Source organism: Prionailurus bengalensis, chromosome D2, assembly GCF_016509475.1.
Source record: "Prionailurus bengalensis isolate Pbe53 chromosome D2, Fcat_Pben_1.1_paternal_pri, whole genome shotgun sequence".
NCBI lineage: Eukaryota > Metazoa > Chordata > Mammalia > Carnivora > Felidae > Prionailurus > Prionailurus bengalensis.
Genome location: NC_057351.1, coordinates 17,001,360 through 17,024,024, shown reverse-complemented (window position 1 = coordinate 17,024,024; position 22,665 = coordinate 17,001,360). Strand labels below are relative to the sequence as shown.

Below are 22,665 nucleotides of genomic sequence, written 5' to 3'. Positions count from 1 at the left end.
GGTGTCCCCTCCGAGCCCCCTCTGTCCACACCGCCCTCTGCAAGGGGAGGACTCTGGAGGGCTAAGGGGACCGCCACAGGAGGCTGCGTCCCACTTCCAGAGGATGCCTTAGGGCTCCCAGTCCATACGGCTCCAGTACGCGGGATCCGTTCTAGCCCCTCGCATACCCACAAGCCTTTCGGGTGCGGCGCAAACTCTGGGCCGTTCACGCCGGATTTGTCTTTTCACCGCTCGGTATCTTTTTAGGCCCAACTGTCACAGGCCTTAAATGGAGTTTCCGATAAGGCAAAAGAAGCAAAGGAGTTTCTGGTTCAGCTGAAGAACATCCTGCAGCAGGTCCAGGTGAGCAGAGCTGCAGCACGGGGAGGGCGGGCGTGTAGCAAGGGAGGGTCCTGAGGCGAGCGTCTTGTGGGGGACGAACACAGGAGGCTTCACTGTCCTGCTGCTCAGCCTCGGACGTTGCAGACATCACCCGCTCAAGCCGCTGACAGTCATGTGGCACCTGATACTGGAAAGGGATCCCACATGCACCCAGTTACGGAGAATCGTAGAACAAGAGCTGGAAAGGGGCCAGCACTCCGTGCGGCCACGGAGGCCTATGTAATATCTGTGCACGGCGCTTCTGTACCCAGGGAATCGATACATCATTTACCGCATAAATGTGTTTACTGTGCCACATACTGACTTACCAACACAGATCAGTAAGTCTCTGGCTTCAGGAGCTGTCTGCAGGGGAGAGGATACAAACGTGTGTGCTCTATACGAATGTGCATGCGTGGAGGGCCCGTTCATACAGACCGGACCAAAGGCACCAACTTCTTAATCTTGGAGCAGCCCCCCTACGAATGACTCCATTGTAATGTCATCACCTCTCCAGAGGCCTTGTCTCCAAACACGGTCACATTCTGAGTTCCTGGGTGTGAGAGCTTCACCAGAGGCCGTAGCACGAGGTCCGGATCCCTGCTGATCTCTGAGACCTAGAAGGATTCTTTTTTAAGACTGACCAAGATCCTACAGTTTTCCATTGTTTTCCTGCTTTCTGATTATAAAAAGCAAAAGCATGTATTATAGAAATTTTGGAAAGTAGAGAGTGAGAGAGCCACGGAAAGGTTCACCAATATCTCCCCCCCTGGGGTGACCACCTCACCATTCTGCCATGTTCTTCTGCAATGTAGACACGCGTGTGCACGCACACACAGGACGGAATTATGCTGTGTGCAACTTGTAGCCCCCCTTTTGTTTTCTTCCCAGTCTCTCATGAGCATTTTCCAAGACGTTAAAAACTCTCAACGGATGAGGTTTGAACGACTACTGGATATTTCACCATACTGGTGTGCCAGGATTCATGGTACCCTCTCCTGATTCGTATTTACGTTGTTTCCAATGTAGTAATGTTACAGATGACTCTGGGGAAAGCTTCTCTGAAATACGTCTTCGCGGCTAGCACTGGCCGGGTTTCAGCATGTCTTCTGTCTAAAGCTCTCTGCTCCCCCAGGAAAACGGACTGGACTACGAAGCCTGCCTGGTTGCTCAGTGTGATGCGCTGGTCGATGCTTTAACTCGGCAGAAAGCCAAGCTGCTCACCAAGGTCACCAAAGAGAGAGAGCACAAGCTGAAGGTACGTCCCCGGGTGACGACACCCTCGTTTCCCATCGTGGCCTCCACACCGCAAGGGGACTGGAGCACACAGTAGGTACTGGGTCAATATTAGGTGGGTGAGAGAATGAATGAATGAATGAATGAGGCAAGGAAGGGATAAGCCAGCTGCCCCGGACGTGCTCACACTCACGTGACTTTCCCCAAAGCCAGCCATCACCCACACTGTCCCTGCAAAGCCACAGTCAGGTGCGCTGAATCCTGCTGTTCTCAGGTCAGGGGTACCCTTCTCCTATCTTCTCTGAAGTCCTGTTTTCCATCTAAGGGACTCCGCCTGTTCTCAGCTTGCAGAGCAGTAGTGACCAGTGACCGTAGTGAGGCCGCCCTCTGTTCGGGTCGCCAGCTCTGTCACCTTCTTCAGGCCCTCTCTAACATCTCACACATTCGATAAGCAGCGATAATAATGCAATATTGTTATGGCATTATTAAATATTACATATTTATTGCGTTGTTAAATATCCACCACGGGAAGGGGAGGGTGTCCCCTCACGGGACGCTGGGCTCCTGCTCCGGGCAGGTGCCGTGAACGCTCTGCGTTGACAGAGGACTGCTTCATTGCCTTGACGGCTCAACCGATTTCATAGACATTTCCCAACTGAAGCAAGAAATATTACTTTCAAGGAAAGGAGGAATGCATGTTGGGGATAGCCCATGGTTTCCAAGTGAAGAGGCCGAGCCCATGGAGTTATCCACGACCACCAACGATGAAAAGTAAGACAGGAGGTGGTCACTGGTCACGTGGACAGTTTCAGACCGTGCACTTTCTCTAGTGCCCAGGGTTCAGGCAGAGAGTTTGTTCTGTTGGGCGGTGGGTCCTTTTATTCCCCAAGGAAGAGGGCGCGTGGAGCTCAGGAGCAGAACAGCCAGAGGAGAGGGTGCAAGGTGGCGCAGACCAGTGCTGCAGCGTCTAGGGCTTTCTCTGTGCTAATTCTCCAACTTCCACTGCAGCCTGGCTGCCCCTCCTCTGATGAGATGGTTACTAGGGGTTCTTTTCATCACAGATGGTTTGGGACCAGATCAATCACTGCACACTGAAGCTGCGTCAGTCAACCGGGCTGATGGAGTACTGCCTAGAGGTGATCAAGGAGAACGACCCCTCTGGCTTCCTACAGGTGAGCCTGTGCACTGGGAGGACCCAGGGAGGCTTGGCTTCCTGCCTCCAAATCCACCACTGCTTCCCAAGCTATCCGGAGTTTTAGGACGGTCCCTACCAGTGGCTTGGAATTGAGTAGATTCTCCCTTGCTCAGAAATTCCCGAAGACCCAGGTTCTCATCTCGTCTGACTCTCGCTAGCTGTGACCCTGATTCTGTGCCCTCGTTAAAAGAGGAGGTCAAATGTCATAATACCTAGGGCCAACGTGTCGTGCATTTATGCTCTGACTTCCAGAGACCCCAACTCAACATTTTCTCCACAAATGGGAAAGGACAGTCTTTGCCAAACAAGCTGGAGGCTTGGAGGAAGTGAGTTAGCAGAATCCACACGGCCCATTACCTCAATGTGCGGAGTGCCACAGGCCTGGACAGATGGCCGCTGCCTGCAGAGCCCATGCAGGCTTGCCAGGGCATCCCTCCAACAGCCAGGCTGACTCAGGGCCACGAGCATCTCTAGAGGACAGGGCAGTGACAGGGGCTCAGCCCTCCATCTATGGGGAAATGATGGCCCCCTTCACTAGTCCCCACGAAGGGTTCACAGGATGGCTCGACAGGGACATGTAAGTGTCTGAATGAGCAGGACTTTCCAGCGGAAGACAGCAGAGCTGGGAGTGCAATGGAGGGACAGTTTGGAGCAATTGGGGGGAGGGGGAGGACACACTGTGGGGAGCAAGCTTCAAAATTCCGGGGATACAGGAAGCGCTCTCTTCAGACCCTGGGAGGAACTGCTAGTATGTTTCACTTTGCAAAGTACTGGATCTCACAAAAGCAGTATAAGGAAGAATGCTTTTGCGTATTTGCTTCACAAAATGGTTTGGCCTGATATCTTCATATTTTTTAATGTGTATTTATTTTGAGAGAGAGAGAAAGAGAGAGAGGCCAGGGGAGGGGTAGGGAGACAGGAAGAGAGAGAGAATCCCAAGCGGGCTCTACACTGTCACGCCAGCCTCGATCCTACCAACCATGAGATCGTGACCTGAGCTGAAATCAAGGGTCAGACGTTCAACCGACTGAGCCACCCGAGCGCCCCACCTGATACCTTTAGATAGCAGGTTCTTCTTTACATTTAAATTATTGCCCTTTTAAAATACGATTTAAACAATACAGTTCACTTTTATTTGCACGGTGGCATGCCGGCAGGGATCATATGCTCCCTGCCCTGGCTGGCCTGAGAGCATATGGCTGACACAGCCCCTTCCTGTCCCCAAGCCACAGACACCAAGCCCCTCCTCCTAACCCATCACTTGCTGCATGATTTTCCCTTTGCACATCGAAACCCTAAACTCTGTGCTCCCCTTTAAGATCTCGGATGCTCTGATCAAGCGCGTCCAGGTGTCTCAGGAGCAGTGGGTCAAAGGCGCCCTGGAGCCAAAAGTGTCTGCGGAGTTTGACCTGACCTTGGACAGCGAGCCGCTGCTGCAAGCCATCCACCAGCTGGACTTCATCCAGATGAAATGTAGGGGTGAGCCGTGGTTGGCCCAGTTCTGTCCGTGCCTCTTTTGGAAGGGGCATCCACTCTGAGGGGGGCAGCTTAGTGTCACCAGAAGACGGGTGACACACAGAGTGAGGCAGAGCGGGAGGGGAAGGCCGCCCGAGTCACAGGCCGGGGCCCAAGTCCCAGTTCAGCCTGGGTCACCCTGGGTAGCTGGAGGACCTAGGGCGGGTGGCATCCCAGTCTGAGTCCAAGTTCCTTTGTAAAAGAGGGTTCTTTGTTTATTCAGACACTTAGTGAGTGTCCACCCTGTGCCAGGCAGTGTTCTAGGTGCAGGACATCGCTTTGAACAAGTCAACACACTCGCTCACAAGACTCAGCTGATATTCCAGAAAAGTAAACAGACAGTACACAGATACATCGTCTCATGGCCAAAAGAGGCTTTTGGGGAAAGCGGGATGTTTTGAGGGGAGAGAGATGCAATATAGGGAAAGAACATTCCAGGTGGCAGAGGAGTGGCAAATGCAAAGGCCCTGAGGCAGGAATCCATTTTCTGGGTTCCAAGAAGAAGAGCAAGAAGGTCAGAGGTGAGAGCAGAATGAACAAGGTGGAGGAGGCTGGGAGGTGAGCTCAGAGAGCCACGAGGGACACAGGCTAAGGGTCAAATAAAGTTGCGTGGCTTGCACCAGGTTACAAAGTAGCAAACGATGGCCCGAACCAGTCCTGATCCAAAGGCCGCCTCTCCAGAGGCATCGAGGCCACATTCAGGAGAGGCAAGGAAGCTGTTTGGTTTTTTTAAACCAGAATATCGAAGGATGGAGTGCTACACCTGCAGAATCTGTGAGCACAGGAAATCCTTACCCGCCAAACGTGTGGCCATTTTTACGCCAAAGATGAAACAGGAGTCTTGCACATCTGCGTGCTCCCTCCCACACTCGGTTTGCACCTCGGGCCAGGTTTGGAAAGGCTGCCTGCCCTGGGTGTGAATGAGACGTGGTGCTGAGGAGCAGGAGGAGCCTGGCAGAGTGCGCAGGGGTGCGGCAGAAGACAGGGGGGCTCGGGAAAGCTGAGGTGCCAAAGGTGGAGGCCTGGAGCCGCTCTGGACGCTGCTCCGGGAGGGATTCACAGAGGGCGTGGGAGAGCCTAGGGATAGAGGGGGACCCCTACCTGTTTGTAAACCGAGGCCCCGGGGGAGTCAGCTACGCTCAGCCAGCCCTGAGACCAAGTCTGTAAGTAAGACAGGGCTGCACCCAGCTAAACCATGGGGGGAAATCTGGGAGACACCCCTAATAACGGGAGCCAAATGGAAATCTGGAAGTTTTACAAATCTGATGTTGCAGTTTTCCCTTTAAAAACTGTCAGTGTGGACTGTATTTATTTCTAAAATCTCCGGAGCCGGAACAAGGCTAGAATATAAAAGCTTCCTCTGGATCTTGCTGTGACAGAACTTACCACGATAACATTTGAGTCAAATCCCTGATTCCGAGGGTGGACCACTGGATACTCTGATTGCCTCTCCTTCCCGGCTCTGGTTCCCTGGGCCTCTAACGTGCTTCCAGCCAAAGGTTTAAATGCGTCCTTGAATTCACCCCACCAGCACCTTCCCAGCCTAGTGTCAGCTGCACGCTGGCCCCGCAGTGGCTCCGAGGCACTTGGAACCCGGCTCTGTTGGCAACCCTCACGGGCTCCTTGTGGGTCTGAGACTCAAAACTAGGGATTCTCAGTGGGTAGGTGGGGCTCCTCCTTGGGGCTCCAGATGCAGAGTCGTGGAGGCACGGGCCATGCCTCTCCCACCTCCCACCCCAGATTCCAGGACAGGCTGGAAGTGCACGGTCACCTGAGATCGCGCTGCCCCCCTCTGCCAGCCTTGAGACTGAGACCCCGGGGCTGAGGTGTGCCTGCGAGAGGCTGGGAGGGACCGCAGGGTGGCGCCACCATTCCTCCTGGGGGCGGGGGGGGGGGGGGGCCTGCGATGGGGGAGGAGAGTCCACACAGGTGTCTGGCATGCTGCCGGGGTCCGTGAGCTGAACCCGCCGTTCCTGTTCCTGTCACAGTGCCGCCCGGCCCCCTGCTGCAGCTGGAGAAGTGTTGCACCCACAACAATAGTGTCACACTGGCCTGGAGGATGCCGCCCTTCACCCACAGCCCCGTGGACGGCTACATCCTGGAGCTGGATGACGGCGACGGGGGCCAGTTCCGGGTGAGGCCCTGATGCTGGACTGGGGGGTCCTAACGCGGAGGCCTCTGGACTGCCCTCGGCTCCATTGCTGCCCCTAGAGGGCGTTGGCCCAAACACAGAGGGCTGGTGGGTCTGGAACCTTGGGAAATGGGGTTTCTCTGTCGGGGGCTACGTCTGGACAGCTGGGGCAGGCAGAGGTGACAGCCACAGAGAAAGTTTAGGATGGCCTTTCTGCGGAGACTGACACAGGTCTGAGGCAGAGGAAGAGCTCGGGAAAGGTATCCCCTGCCCTGATCTACTTCCTGCTTCACCCCACCAGTGCAGTCCCGGCTATTCCTCAGCACCTTCCCAGATATCCCCGCTCACACAGGCTCCCCCCCTCCCTCGCCCCCCTCCCCCGCCACTCCCTCAAGGCTCTATCCCTCCTTGTCCCACCTGGGTCACTGACTGTTCTACCTGGCGAGATGCTCTGTGGGTGAGGACAGCCACTTGGTAAATGGCCGTTGGGTTGAGATGAACTTCTACCTTCGTGTTTCCAGGGATGAAATGTCATGGGGACAAGAGAGGCTCTTAGTGAGCCAGAAAATGGTGTTCTACTCCCCCATCCGGTGGAGACCCCCCAAAACTAGGCCCCCTAAAGAACTCTTCCCTGAGTTTTCACACAGCAAAGTTCAGGTCACTGTCAAGTTGCTTTGTTGACCAGGGTTTTCTTAGAGCTCCTTTTCCATTCCCGAGGAGACTGCATAAAGATGTTCCGGAACAAAGCACTGCAACCACGACAGTTCCGACATCCCTTCTCCTGGGGGGCTGCCCCATTGAACAAATCTTGCTGAAGATCAATATTCCTTTCGTTTCTCTCAAAGGGATTTATGCATAGGTCATTTCATTTTCTGTTTGAGACCTACCCTACAAGAACGTAAGTGTTGGGGAAATAATAGCAGCCTTCCCTTGGGAATTACTGGGCCCCGTGTGAATATATGGGCAATTTAGGGGACAGCGGAGTTGAGGAATGGCAGATCATTCACTGGGTGCAGAACCTCAGTCGTTGTGGCTGTGCAGAGAAGCTAAGGTTGGAAAGAACTCCTGGACTGGAAACCAGGAAAAGAGCCCTGTTTCTGAAACGGGAAGGGAAGACTGTTTCCGGATGTTAAAAGAAGCAGCCACAGGGCTCACATACTGATGGCCCCTTCCCTCCGAGACATAGCCACCAGCAAAAGCTGGATACAAGGGCTAGAATTTATGAGGAACCACCTATTAAAGTGGGAAGAGTGTCGGCTTTCAGTGCAGGCAGGCCTGGATTTGAACCCTGGCTTCCAAATGGGTTCATCTGGATCTTGGGCAGGTTTCCAACCTTCTCCGAGTCTCCTTCTGTATGAAATACAACAACAACAACAAACCAATAACAACATCCAAGCGTTGTGTGAGGATTAAAATGCCCTACACAATGCCTTGCACCCAGCTGTTATTATTAATGACTTGGCATAACAAATGAAGAGTGAACCGCCTAGACAACAAGAGAGGAAAGATGTTTTAGACCAAGTAGAAATGGTGACACAGGACGGGGTGCAGGGCTGTGCATTTGAGGGAGTTAATAGGACAAAGGTAAGTTTGAAGTGAGTGGGGAACAAAGTCAATCCCTACTAACGGATCTTTGGGGTCCCCTGCAGAAATGTCTCACCTCTCAGGAGGCCATGAGCAAAGCCGTTCAGGGGGCAGGGGGGCCAGCGAGGGGAAGATGGCAACCTCAGGGATGGCGGAAGTTGGGGAGGGGAGCGAAATGCCCCTCTCGATCCAGAAGCGATCCCGGCCCAAACCCACCTGAACCCACCTGTGCTTGGTCACACCCTTCCTCTGTCCACTTTTTCCCATCATGGGTGATGACCCTTCTTCTTTTTTTTGTTTAAATTTATTTTGAGAGAGAGAGAGAGAAAGCACAGGTCGGGGAGGGGCAGAGAGAGAGGGAGAGAGAATCCAAGCAGGCGCCTCACTGTCAGCGCAGGCTCCAACGTGGGGCTCGAACACACAACCTGTGAAATCATGACCTGAGCCGAAGTCGGACGCTTAACCGACGGAGCCACGCGGGCGCCCCTGTGATGACCCTTCTTTTAAAAGTATTGCTTATTTTGTTTATTTAGCTGCTTTAGCTCATGTTCACTAGCTTAAATTCCCGCCGACAACCAAGAAGGAGGTGGGGGTTTCTGCACCTCCTCCCCTCCTGGAGGAGTGGGTGTCCCTGGGATCCAGGGTCCTATCTGATCGGCTGGCCTCAGCAGAGGTAGGACATTCTCGGGCAGCTGCCTAGCTGGCTACACACCTGCCATCCCTCCCCGCCTCCCTAAGACCCCGTCACACCTCACATTCTCACGGGCAGAGGGGCTGGCCAACCAGGAATAGAGTTTGTGCCCAACTTGGACACGGTCTATGACCCTGCCTCCAGTCCTCCAAATGTCCCTTGTTCAAGAACTCTGCTGAGGTGCTAGCACTTTGAATGTCAACATGTTGCTAAGAGAAACTTTCCAAATAACGGAGGCACCTCCTGAGCAGTCTTGGCTGTCTTTTAGGAAGTGTATGTGGGCAAGGAGACCCTGTGCACCATCGATGGTCTTCACTTCAACAGTACCTACAATGCCAGGGTCAAGGCTTTCAACTCCTCCGGCGTCGGACCTTATAGTAAAACTGTAGTCCTGCAGACATCTGACGGTGAGCACTGGGGTGCTGGGGGAGGACCAGATTCAGGCACGGGCGGATGAGCTTCTAAAGGAGGATGGCAGGGGGTGAGGGGTGGGGGGAGACTATCAGCTGTGCAGGGCAGGGGAGTGAAGGGATGGAGGAAATTCGGCAGCAGCAAAATGTATGCGTCTCCTCCCAGCCCTGTCCCTGCCCTTCTCACCACGGCCCCTTGCCTACTTCTCCCTACTCATGAGCCACAAAAAAAAAAAAAAAAAAAAGGCCATTTCTTCACCCCATTTGCTGGCGTGGGAAAGGAGACAAGGATGTGAGAGGCTCAGGGAGACCCAGGGACTGAGACTGCGTAGGACAGACCTGGAGAAAAGGCCACTTAGTCCCTGGGTTTGACCTTCCCCCCAGTGGGAAACTATCCCTCGAACACCTGGCACGAGAGCCCAGATCTGATGGCTCACATACCCAGCTGCGCCCTTTCAGGTTTCAGGCAAGAGGAGCACATCAGCATCGGTGGGATGTTGGTCATCTGTGTCCTCAGCAGGAGGAGATGATGTAAATAACGAACATGTCCCAACAAGAGCCTGCCCTGCTAACCCGGGCATCCCAGGATGGTGTCAATCCTGTTTATCTTCATCGTGCATCCCAGCACATCCTGCAGTCGCCCTGAGGAAGATGTGACACGCCTGGCTTGTCTCCCCAGGACGCAGGGGAGAGAGGGCAGGGGCAGATGCTGTTGTCAAGGGCACGGCTGGGGACGCTTTTCTGAAGATGACCAGCTTTCTGCCCTTAGGTGCCCTCCGCCCTGCAGAACAGTAGTTCTTGCCCTGAGCACTGTGGTCACGATTCTAGAGTCAGGACCTCACGTCCCGCAGCCTGAGGATATCGGAGAACACAAGGAGGACTGCGAAACAGGAGGATGGAGCGTGGGGACTTTGGTTATATCACTTCGCCGCTCCGGGTCTCGGATCCCACACCCACAAAGTGGGGCAGGGATTACCTCCTTCCTCTTTAACTTACAACGGCGTAGGAAGCGTAACGGAAGGGTGTCGGAAACCAAGACTCCATAGAATGCATTTAGATTTGGGACTCCGGGGCTCGGATATCTGCGTTCCTTGGCAAGGCTGGGTTCGTGGGACCGAGAGCTTGGATGAACAGAGATCGGGGAGTGTGTGTGTGTGTGTGTGTATTCGCGTGTGTGCGCGTGTGTCCCTGTGTGTGCCTGGGAATCACACAGGGAAGAGCGTGTGTGATGCTGGATGCCAACTTGCTGGGAGATGTGGGTGAGTGAGTCTGTCTCCGAGCCCAGGTCGGAGACTACTAGCGAGTCCCATCCCTGACTCTGCTTCCTTCCTTTCCAGTGGCCTGGTTCACCTTTGACCCCAACTCTGGGCACCGGGACATCATCTTATCCAATGACAACCAGACGGCCACCTGCAGCAGCTATGACGACCGGGTGGTGCTAGGCACAGCCGCGTTCTCCAAGGGCGTGCACTACTGGGAGCTGCACGTGGACCGGTACGACAACCACCCAGACCCCGCCTTCGGGGTGGCCAGGGCCAGTGTGGTCAAGGACATGATGCTGGGCAAGGACGACAAGGCCTGGGCCATGTACGTGGACAACAACCGCAGCTGGTTCATGCACTGCAACTCCCACACCAACAGGTGCGTTGCCAGTGGCGGGGGGCGGGGGGCAGTTGGGGAATGAGGCTCCTGTGGGGGACAGCATCCCTTCTGCTAGGCATCAGGAATGTGGGAGAGGCCTTTCAGCCACTTGGGTGTCCCATTTCCAGGCAGAAGTGAGTGTGTGCCCAAGGGAGAGCATGCAACAGAGACTAGAGTGGCCCCAGGGCATGTGGCTTTACAGGTCACCCGGCCAGCCACACGACCAGGCTCTGCCAGGTTCCTCGGCTGCCACTCCCTTCCCACTTCTGCTCCGTTTCCCTTTAGACACTGTCAGCCAGGGGCACAGCCGGTGTCCTCGCGGCTGTGACCATGTCTCTATAGACGTAGCAGGTGCCATTGCCCTGGCAGTGACCCCCCCACACCGCCCAGCCTTGTGTGGGCTTTGACCCAAGACAGTGCCCCCAAAAGGGCAGGCCTGGGTGTGGCAGGCACTGTTGGGGTGCTCACTGCCGGGGACTCTGTCAAGGGCCCTGCCAGGGCTGCCTTACTCTGAGGCCGGCCCTGGGAGTGGTGTTACCAGGGTGGACACAGGAAGATGGGCCCTTTGGGGTCACCCTGGGAAGACGTCCCTGATACCTGGGCTCCTTCAGGGACTTGTGGGCACCTTGATCTCTCTCCTCAGAGAAGGCAGTGCCCCCCCCCCATCATAGCTCAATGCTTACTTTCTCCTCACCCAGGGATTCCGTGTTCACACCCGGCCTGTGTGTCCAGGGTGGAGGTGGGGGATGGAAAACCTTTTAAGGCCAGCACTGGCCAAGGAGCCCAGAAATAAAGAACGGTAGTCACCTGGAGCTGCCCTCTCCCCACACGATCTCCTTCCTGGCCTGCTCAGGGCCATCTCCCCAGGAGGAGCCAACCTCACGGGGCCCAGCTCTAGGCCATGTCAGTGAGCCTGGAGGCTCTCAGTGTTCTGGCCCCAGGAGTCCTGATCTGGGGCAGGCACTTGCCTGAGGGTCCCCAGGGAAGCAGACTGCACCTCTCCCACCTGCCATTTCTCTGGCAGTGACCTCTAGCTCTGGAGGCCTGCGGGAGGGTAGCACCTCGTCTGTCTGTCCCCTCTGCCTGGGCCCTGCAGGCTGACTGGGTGTTGCAGGCTGCCAGGTGCTGCGGGCTGACCCGGCACTGGATCTACCCCCGGCCGCTGTTCCCAAACCAGAGAAGAGTGGAGTCCAGCTCCATCTCTACCTGCTTAAACCAAATGGTGCCCAGATACACGGCTGATGGGGGTAATAACGGAGCGTTATTGAGCTTACTTGGTGCCTGAGGCTGTAGGAAGCACCTGACTTCCATGATCTCCCTTAGTCCTCCGAAAAGTACTACTGTGATTGGCATTTTACCCATTAGACCAAGGGCTTAGGTGAAACAAGCGTCCCAAGTCATAGAGCTACTTAGCGGCGCTGTCAGGACTCGGATCAGAGTCCTCCGGTTCGGGGGGGGGGGGCGGGGGGGCAAGGGAGCCCGGGTAGGGGGCTGCGGTGGGGAGCCCGGGAACCTGGGGCAGCCAGCGCTTGGGTGGGAATCACGTGTTTGCGCCTCACGCCGGTCTCTACCGCCACCCGGCGGTCAGTGTCTGAATAGCACCAGGAGCCCGGTCGTAGCTCCCTTTTCCCACCTGCAGGATCCTGTCCTGGGGTCCTGACACCGCTCCCCACCCCCACCCCACGCCTCCCGCCCTGGGGAAATTTGACCTCCTGGGAAGTGCCTTTCCCGTCAGCGCACCGGAGTTTTCCTCACGACTTTCCTGTGCTCTCTGCCAGGCCATCAGCCCCCAGCTAATCAGCACCTGCCCCATCAGGAAAGGCTAAAAATGGTTTTCTCATCAGAGCCGAGCAGCTGGGGTGGAGGATGAGACCTCAGCCCTCAGCCCTCAGCCCTCAGCTAAGGGAAGGGAGTCTGATGGACCCTCTTCTTCCACGGACAGGAGGGGGATCAGCCAGGGAGCCTGGGGAGAGCATCTGAAGAGATGCTTCTCGGGGGCCGATATGAATTCCCACCACTGCCGAATGTGGGATCACAGACATTTATCAAGAGCTCCACAATTTAGTCTCAAGGCTCCACCGCTGGCGCTCATGGGATGGCAACTCGGGACAGGGGACTTGATTCCAGATTCAGCATCTGTCCCCTGCCACGCATGGCTGTTCAAGAGTCCCTGGGATGTTTCGGAGAGCAGCTGAAGTCCAGTGGGCCTCGAGATCTCCCGAAGGGCTGGCTCTCTGCCTCTTTGTGGATCTCAACGTTCTCACTGGTTAAAACTATAAAGGGTGCCAAGCTAGTTCCTTCCCTTGGAGGGCAAAGGAGCCTTCCCTACCCAGGCTCCAAGCTCCGGGTGTTCAGATGGGACCCGCTCATCCACACCCTAACTCCCTGGGTGCCCAGGTCTCAGGGACTGCCAGGAAACCAGGGACTGAACAAGCCCATCCCTCCGGGGTAAGGAAACTTACACGAAGGGTAAGGTCTTCCTGTGTGGCCCTTAACTGGAGAGTGCGTTTCAAGGCAAGTCTCACGGCCCAGAAGAACAGCTCCCTGCACCTCCATGAGGGCTGTGTGTTTTAGGTGAGGATATTCCTAGCATCTTCTGAACCACCACCTACATCCCAGGCTAGATGTGGTGGTGATGGGGCTTCCTGGGGCTTCTCTTCCCAGGACGGAAGGCGGTGTGTGCAAGGGGGCCACTGTCGGCGTGCTCCTGGACCTGAATAAGCACACGCTGACCTTCTTCATCAACGGGCAGCAGCAGGGCCCCACAGCCTTCAGCCATGTGGACGGGGTGTTCATGCCAGCCCTCAGCCTCAACCGCAACGTGCAGGTACCACTTACCCTTCCGGGCGGGAGCCCCTCTGGCTGTTCCTCTCGGGGCTGGGGCCTCCGAAGTACACTTGGACGATGTGGGCTATAAAGAAGCTGACTGCTGCCCGCCCAGGCAGAGAGCCACCTACCAGCTCCCCTTGGGCATTCCCCGGGGATGGTCCTCTGTGGCATGATCAGTTCGTACTTGTTCGCTTGAGATAAGTGGAGGCACTAAGCTGCCAGCTTGTGGAGCCACAGTGGGAGGGAGGGGGGAAAAGGGAATGGAGGGGGAGGCAGGTGGGGCTTCCATTTTCTGGGACGGGTGCGATGGAGGCATTCGTTAAGCCATCAGAAGGAAGTCAGTGCCCCCTGCCCAGCTTGAGCCGATGGCCAGGTATGCGCTGGGGCCTTTCAGGTATGGCTTTCCCCAGAGAGGAGAAGCACAGGGGGGCTGGGAGAGACCAGTCCCAGGGGCTTTGAGTCTCCTTCTGCCCCCTCTCACCCCTCCCTGCCCCCTCTGGCTCCCACCTGAAGCAGGCAGGAATGTTGTGCTTTTAGATCTCAGGGCTGGAGCCAGTCCTGGGGAGCTGGCGAGGGCTCGGGAGGCCCCAAGTGGACAGAGACAAAATGGGAGCTCAGTGAGGGGGCGAGGGTGGGAGAGAAATGTGAGGGCACTACCCTTAGCTTCTAGCAGAGCCCTCCTCCCTCTGGGAGTCCTGGCTGTGAATACTGACAGGCCTACATCAATCACTGATCGATTGATTTGTACCTGCACTCACTCACGAAAGGGCTTTGAGGCAGCCTGAAATATAACAGATGTAAGAAAGGAACGAAGGCCATGGGAAGAACGCAGAAACAAATATACAACCATGAGAACCGTTCACCTGCTGCAATGGAGCATCAGCCTTGCCGGGGCTCCTGGGACAAGGTGGGAAACCCAGGCCCAGACTGGCTCCTTAGGATGAACTCGGGGACATTACGTTAGTGAGACTGGGCGACAATAAACAGCATACCCCGCAGTACAGAGAAGCCCTCAGGCTGCTGTCTGTGGCGACCCCAGCGAACAGGGGGCCTCGCACGAGGCCGCTGGGCTGTCTGAGCACTCAGGATTCTCGTAGTGGCCTCCCCCATCCTCACTGACTGGGTCATCTTTTCCAGGTCACCCTGCACACAGGATTGGAAGTACCAACAAACCTGGGGCGGCCAAAGCTATCGGGCAACTAGCCTCCCGACCCCAGCTGTTCACCGGCGTCTGGGAAAAGCCCCACCATCCCTCGCTGAGGTCGAAGGACCCGCGAGGGCAGGACGATCGCCTTGAGGGGTGCAGCCCAGCAGCCACTCAGTATCTTAGAGACATGTTTTCTTTGGAGGGTGAGAATAGGTCTGCAGGCCACGCTTGTTGAGGCAGCTGGTTAATAAGTGGCCACCGGTCGGTGGTGAAGCTGCGTGTGTGTTTCTCTCATTCCTCCTGGACATTACGAATGCTCACAGAGAAGGAACTTTCTCGAGGGAGGGAGAAGGCATCCGGGGTTTATGATTATGTTTCCTGCCATCTGTTTTCAAAGCTTGTCTTTTTTCCTGGGGGGGGGGGGCAAGAGGAGGGCCAACTTTGAGACTGGCATCCTGGGAGCAGAGGCAGGAAGGCACTTCCGGAATCCCACTCCCCAAGTGTTGATTGACCCTTTGCTGGGACACCTCTCTGTCCCGAGGTTGCAGGTTCTCATCTCCTCCAGGAAAGGTTCTCCTTTTTGCTTTTTGAGTCCTGGAGTCTCCACAACATTATGCCCTTGCAGACCTAATCCAAGGTCGATAGAAAGGGGCATTAATCTTGACCTTCACCATTCCCACTGAACTATTGAGAACCTTTAAAATGGTTTCTTTTGGTCCTTCATTAATCATCTCTCTCTCTCTCTCTCTCTCTCTCTCTGTCACACACACACACACACACACACACGTCTGCTAAAATGCATTCAGTCAGTTCTTAGTCCTTAAACACAAAAGAAAACAATGGAATTGGAGTGACCACATGAAGCGTGTCTGCTGGCCGGCAGCTGTTTTCTGGAATTGCAAGCTTGTCTGAGTTGCTCTCTTCCAGGCTTTGGTCCTCCCAGGGGGACCCTGGGGAAGCCTCTTAGAGTCTGCCTACCTTTTCTTCCAGACCCACCCTACTGTCATCATGAAAGTAGGAGATGGCCCCCCATGGCAGTGGTGCCTCTGCCTTGGGATGGGCAGGTCCTCTAATGAAGGCAGGAAATAGCAATATCAGCATGTCCCTTACACCCCAGACTCCCGGGGTGAGCCTGGCTGTGCCAGAGGCCCAGGCCGAGCCCCCTAGCAGGGCGCCCTCATGGGCCCAGGAGGTCCCCATAGAGTCATTTGCATCTCTCAGAATCAGAGCTCGCTTTCGGGGGTCTGAGCCCGGAGCCCGCCGCGGTCCTGTCCCCAGAGCACCTTCCTGTCCCCTCCTGCTCTTCCTCTTTGTCACCTGCCACCTCCCTTTCCATCTGGTGGCGAACCTTTCTCCTTTTTAAAAAGAATATATTTTATCAAGCATTTTATTTTTGAGGTTGAGGAGTACCTTGTCCATTTGCTGGATTGGATTTTTATAAAACTTAGCCCATAAACCGGCAGCAACTGTGTTTACTCGGTTCTACCTGCTTGTGTAGACACTGCCCTTGTTTTCTGAGCGGCCAAGGCCAACGCTGTGTAGATCCTGCCCCCCTAGCAGCAGATCCTACAATCCTACCTCAGAGCCCGCGCACCCTCGGACCTCGAGGCTGCCTTGTCCCCGCCGTGTGGGCAGACGTGGCCGGCTAGGCCACCTGCCCGGCGTCTTCAGGAGCTGCTTGGTGCTGTTTCGGCCTCCGAGCTCGGGTCCTGGCAACCACCTGCGTGTGGAGCTGAGGTCTTGCCTCTTGGTTCTCCGCCAGCGGCGTGGTTTCTCAGGCACCCAGAGGTCTTCCTCGTCCTGTCCCGGACCCCTGCCAGAGCCCCGAGGGGGATGCAGGCTCCTGCCTGTCCTCCTGCCTGCACCTGCCTCTCCGTTTCACTCCTTAGCCATAGCTCCGGGTGGACTCAGCTTGGAAGCTGGGGAAGCTTCCTGAAGATTGGAGGACACAGAGGAGCCACGGCCTTGCTGGGGCTGATGAAGCATGGCCGGCAGGTCCAGATGCATCGGCTTTGGGAAAAGACTGGCCAGCGTGCCGGGAGTGACACCAGGAGTGAGTGTGGCTGGGGAAGGTGGCAGTGGCTTCCCCCCTGCGGCGGGGGCTGGATGAAAGGCTGGGGAACTTCCAGAATCCCCGAAGCTGGGCTCCCCAGGCGGCCCTGGCTCTGCCTCTCTGGAAAGGAGCTGCTGGAGTTCAGCTGGACTTGGTGACACCCTCGGGACAGCCAGCACCGGGGTCAGAGGGAAATGTGGAACAGGGAGAAGCAGCAGTCCCACAATGGCGGGGGTGGGGGGGTCTCTTTAGGAAGAAAAAGGTAATTTTTCAGAGGGAAGCCGCCAGAACTTGCCGCCTCCCTGCAGGGGTCAGCAGCTCCAGGAGGCCCCGTGAGTGTCCCCAGCAGGCACCTTTCCGGCTTTGCTCCTCCTCCAGGAACCCAGCAGCACCGTGTCAGGCTGTCCTGAAGCCACCTCTCCTGTCCTCAGCACAAAACACCTTTCAGGGACAAGAACGAACCTAGGAGAGAAGGCAGGTCTGTGCCACACTTGTTTTCGAGGGATCGGCCAAACAAAGAAGGAATCATCAACGGCTGTGGCCTGACTTACGTCACCCTCCCAGGAAGCCCCTGGGATTCGGAGCACAGGCTACAGGTCGTGAATTTCTCATTGGCCATCGAATTCCCTGTCCCCTTACAATGTGGTGGCATTTTTGTACTTAGAATTGTGTCAAAATGATGCTTTTGTTGGGCTGGCTGAGGAATCACTTGGTGTTTGTCTATCAAGCAGTTTCAGTGAGAAGAGAATTCAAAGTAACTTAAATGTCAGGTCCCAATGCATTGTAAATAATGCCTCCTTGACGTAGTTCCGCTCTTCGTGCTCTGCTCGTGAGCAAGTTTGCTCAAAGCATATGCCTTTCCTTTTAGAATGAATCCCTTTTAAGCGTCCACTAGCGACTCACCGCAAAGCACCCTAGCTCCTAATTCAAAGCAAAAGCTAAAACATTGCACACAGCCCTCTCTGCCCCGTCGGGGAAAATAATGATTCTAATCAAAGTGGACATCAGTAATCCTGACCCACAAAGTAACTGGCATAAAAACTATGTATACAGTTTTATATATAGCTCTGGGCTGAATCTTCAGCCCTCCGTGAACTCTGTGGTTGTGACAGCGCCCTCGGGCGCCTCGTGGCCCACCGAGAGTGAGGAGGGTCGTGCTTTCCAGAGTGAGCCTGGGCAGAACCGGAGTTCACCAGGGACGCTGGGAACAGGTTCGTGCTTCCTGCTCTTGGTGCCCAGGAAAGCCCAGCCTTGTGGTGCCCGTGCCCTCTGCCTACAGATTCTCAGGAAAGGATCACAACGCAGGTTCTACGTGTCCTTCTTCCGGGGACATTTGCATTTTAGCCTTAATTCTGGTTGCAAGTGAAAGGCTCGGTCCCCTGTGAAGGCATGTTTCAGCACAGACGAGCAGACAGTTGTCCTGTGGCCACCCACACGCGGTGAGATGGGGAGGATAGGGAGGGTAGGTAACACTCCGAGGTGGGGGGGGGGGGGGACTCAGCACGGGAGTGCCGGAAAACACTCTCACAAGGCCCATGGCTGATGCCAGGGTTCCTCAACCTCCGCACCCCCCGGGGTGGGGGGGGGGTTCTCTTATTGTTGTGGGCTGGCCATGGCCTCCCCACACTAGATGCCGGTAGCACCCCCCCAAGTGAGGGGTGACGACCCAAAGCATCTACAGACATTGCCAGATGTCCCCTAGGGGACACCCTGGGTTGAGAACCACTAGCGGTTTGTCATGTGTCCATGCATTGATATGCAGGGTGATGCTGGGGTATCCACTTCAGTTACCCGGAAAGCCTGTATCACAATGTATGGACCTTCCCACCCAAGACCAGGATTGTCCTTCCATAGGCCTGCAGTGCTCTGCCAGCCGGGGCAGGTAGGGGGAAATGGAGGTGAGCCACCAACAGAGGCCAAACTGTCAGATCTCACTTTGTATTTACTGAAGATGCCCCCACCCGCACCGCCCCCCCCCACTCCTAGAAGACACCCCCCCATTCCTAGAAGGCAAAACTTGTTACCAAATGTTTCCTTGGCCGCTTTTGCCTGGAGGCAACAGGAACTTAATGGATTTGTGGCCTATTATCTGGTTTTAAAAATCTAATCAGATCTCATTAGAAGATATTTAGGGTCTCTGCTGATTCTGGGAAATCTCTACTTTTGTTTTGCAAGTAAGCCAGTAAGCTGTTTTCAAGGATCACTTTCCTTGGCAGGTTCCTCCTTAAAGAGAAAGGGATCCTGGTGGCTTTCGCTTCAAATGGACTGTACGATAGATAAGAGTAGGCGTGGGGTAGGATGTGTGGCTCAGGCACCGCATTCAGCCCTCAGACACTCGTGTCTTTGAACCTGGCTTTGATATTGGTTCACACGTCTTAAATCTTTCTGTGCCTCGGTATCCCCACCGAGGGAATGCTTTTGAAAGAAAAGAATATAGTCTCTCATCTATTGAGTCTAGGCTAATGGTCCCCTTCAAAGAATCAAGCCTGTGTGGTGACCTTCCAGAATGTTCTCCGACCACAAGACAGTGTCTTCCATCCCAGCCACTTGTGACCAGGAGCATGTATGTATTAACACTGCTGCCTGGCCTTGAGGAGGGAAAATTGACATTTGAAATAGGCTTCACATGACCATGCAAAGCAACACCCCAGATGTTCCCATTCCCAGCGAGGCCTGTTTTAACGGTACTTTGGTGTAACGTGCTGTAAGCGGGCCACACGTCAGCATTGTCATTGTTAGTCCCAAAGGCATCTGTGTGCAGATGCCCCCATAAAATGTAGAAAGAGGTTGACCTGCCTCTCTTGTCTCCTCGGTCACCTTAAGTTCTAACATCTGAGGCGTCCCCCAACCCATCCTGTGTCTCCATTGTTTCCGAAGATCTCGGCAGGGGAGCGGCTTTGAGAACCAATGTCTAAGAGTAAGGTGGGAGGCACCTGACCCCGCGGCTGGGGGTCTGCACGGCCCTGGGACTCCACTCGCACTACCTGCTGGGGAGGGGGATGGGGGGTGGTTCCCGGCTTTCCTTGTGAACGACATTGGCTTCAGGCAGGAGTTGGGAGTCGAGACCCCACAGGGGAGTCTTGTCTGGAGGGCGCGGGCTGCCCAACCTAGTCCTGGGGAAGACCCCCCGCAAGGTGGGCACCACTCACCAGGCCAGGCCCTCAGGCAGCCTCTGAGGAGACTCCAAACACAGACTTCAGATCCGGAAAAGCGGCCTCCAGTGGCTGTGGAAGCAGGAACACGGCGAGGGCCTGCAGACCTTTCCAGCTCGTCCCGCGCCCGGTGGCTGGGCGTCCCCAGCCTGACTTCCTCGGCACCAAGAGGAAGCGCAGAGTGAGCCAAGCAGAAGACGTTAAATGCATGATGTAGACGTGCTGCTTTCCCACTAACTTTGTCGTATTCAGCATGAGTGATTTGTTTAACGTTGGCAAAGGAATTTAAAAAGTAACAAGCTCTGTGTCCTTGTTTTGGCTGTCCACAGTTCTTGCATTTCCCTGCCTTCCTTTACCCCCGCCCCCCCCCCCCCCCCATCGCATCCACTTTCTGTCACAGTTGTCCGTATACGGTGGCAGCTCTCGGTCCCGTTGGTGTTCGTGTTCCACTGGAAACACGGGGGGAGGGGGGGAGGGGGGGGAAAGCAACTTTTTTCTAATTTTTGTATCGGTATCCACGAGCGTTTGTATTTTTTGAATTGCAAACACTGTGTTTTCTGGTCTTTGGGGGGTTGGTTAACTTTGTGTATTGCCTTCTGGAAAACCTGAGTTTTATCACAGTCTTGAGCAGATTTGAAATAAATTCTTTGGACACTGCCAACAACCAAAAGGCAGGGCCCGGTCTGGATTACTGCCCAGAAGCACAGCGCGCCTCTTGCCACGCGGGCCCTGTGTGGCGGCGGGCGGCTGGGACAGGGGAGGCAGAAGGGAGGCCACCCCGTCTCTCCCCCGCAGGGCCTGCGCCTGTGAGACGCCATAGGGCTGTGCTGCGTGTGCCCACGAGATCTTGAAGCGGTTCCATGGCTCTGAGTAAGGTGCATCTCAGACAAGTGGGGCTTTATGAATTCATTCTTGCAAGAGGGGACAGGGCTAGACATCGGTAACAGTTAGCACATGGTTAAGGTACATTTGTGAATAAAACATTGGTCAGGGGTTACAAGAAACTGAGATTTGGGGGAGACCTCCTAATAACCTATGAGCATCAGGGAGACCAACTGGCCCCTTCAACCACACCGTCTGAGCCCAGGTGTGTCCGACCTGAAACCTCTTAGCCTTCCTCAAACTGTGGTCCTCACAAACACCCATCTCAACACGCCTCCCCCAGCAGCCCCTTCGGCCCAGCCTCACTGCCCGGTTAGCTGCTGGATCCCTGAATGGCTTGCCTGGGGAGGGGCGGTTGCAGACTCCAAGATGAGGCAGCAGGGCATTTATGAGCAAGGGCTCTGCGGATCAACCCCCTTGGGAGCAAAGGAAGCAGGGCCGGCCAAGGGAGACATCGGGTTGGGACGCAGACCCAGCAAAGGCCTCTGCCGCTCTGGGTTGGGAGAGGGGCACTGGGTTCGATACTCCCGTCTCGATCCAGCACGGACGTGGGCCACCCCGGGAAGGAGGTGAGGTGATCCCTGAAGAGGGCCAACGGCTGAAGGTTGTGCCTTCAGTGCTCAGAACAGTAAGTTCTTCTACCTGAAAGAGGATCTGAGGGAGACATCCGGGCATCGACCCCCCCGCGCCACAGGTCTACACGGCTCCTTCAGAATTCCAGTGAGGGAAGCTTAGCCGAGGAAGGCCAGGGACGCTGGAGCTGGTCTTGGAGCTGCAAGGGACACTCGTGGTCAGCCTCCTCTCCTATTCATTCTAGACTCCCTTCACTCTCACCTAGTGCCTCTGCTAATCGTGGTTGGGACCCTCATCCCTGGGGTCTGAGCCTCAGGTCACCAGGCCCTTCGCACCCAGGGTTGCTGCATTTGTCTACTTACCATCAAAATCAGGTCAAAGGACTATGAAAAGATGCCTGAGTCCCACCTGGGTGCAGAATTTTCCCTGCCCCACCGGGTGATGGCAGCCTCGTCTCCTCTCGATGGTCAAGGGTAGGTCACCCCTGTGAGGTGGTGGCTCTTCTTGCCTGGACAACTTTGGTTCAGCGGGACACGTGCTGTGTTGTTTCTTCCTTTGGGAAGCAGGGTCTCCAGGTGTCCGGGGCCAACGGGAACCTCCAGGTCCCTAAGTGGGTCACTGGGAATAACGGTAGGCAGGGCGTCGTGTGGAACAACGGCTGAGCCACCAGACGTGTCGGGGACTGAAAGACACCCCTGCAAAGGGGAAATGGCAGTGTGACGACAGTAAGGAAACACGTACCCACCGCACGGAAGCCGTCTGTTCCCTCTGTGGCTGTTGGCAGAATCTTAGTCATAACCGTCTTTCTTTGGATGACTGGTTTTCATGGTGGCTTCTCTCTGCTGCTATCTTGCTAGAGGAAACTTCCATCGATGGGGAAATAAAAAGTGTGATCTTAAGCCTGCTCTCTAGCCCTTAAAGTATAGGTTTTTCTTAGTCCCTAAATATCTGAGGATTCCTGGAGCACCCAGTGGTAACAAGACCACTCTAAGTATTTATTCAGTAAATTAAAAGGTGAAAGCAAAGCGAGGTAATTTAAACTCAGAACTTGCATACTTCTCCCGAGTGGACTAGTCTGCAGTTCTGGTCCAGAGTCTGGCTAAGCGTTCAGCTGTCTGAGCTGCGAGGCCAGTGGAGGTGGGGGTGGGGTGGGGCGGCCTCGGACCCTGGGCTGCCCGTAGAGAAGGGGAACCAAACTGTTCCAGTCGCTGCTCTGATAGGTCACCTCTAGGTCTTCAGATATTTCCTGGTGCTTTGTCAGGCTTG

General features: G+C 55.4%; 1 protein-coding gene across 2 annotated transcripts in view; it reads left to right on the top strand.

Moving 5' to 3' along the window:
- The window catches only part of TRIM67 (tripartite motif containing 67), a 50,871-nt gene extending 35,459 nt beyond the window's left edge, over positions 1-15,412 (top strand). The window contains exons 2-10 of one of the 2 annotated variants that reach the window (XM_043596318.1): positions 247-342; positions 1,496-1,618; positions 2,658-2,768; positions 4,111-4,264; positions 6,295-6,440; positions 8,981-9,119; positions 10,460-10,763; positions 13,428-13,590; positions 14,730-15,412. In XM_043596318.1, the coding sequence (XP_043452253.1) occupies positions 247-342; positions 1,496-1,618; positions 2,658-2,768; positions 4,111-4,264; positions 6,295-6,440; positions 8,981-9,119; positions 10,460-10,763; positions 13,428-13,590; positions 14,730-14,795 (1,302 nt within the window). In that variant the 3' untranslated portion in view covers positions 14,796-15,412. Of the gene's footprint in view, positions 1-246; positions 343-1,495; positions 1,619-2,657; positions 2,769-4,110; positions 4,271-6,294; positions 6,441-8,980; positions 9,120-10,459; positions 10,764-13,427; positions 13,591-14,729 lie in introns of both variants that reach the window. The other variant, XM_043596317.1, reaches the window with a different exon arrangement.
- Positions 15,413-22,665: the final 7,253 nt, after the last annotated feature.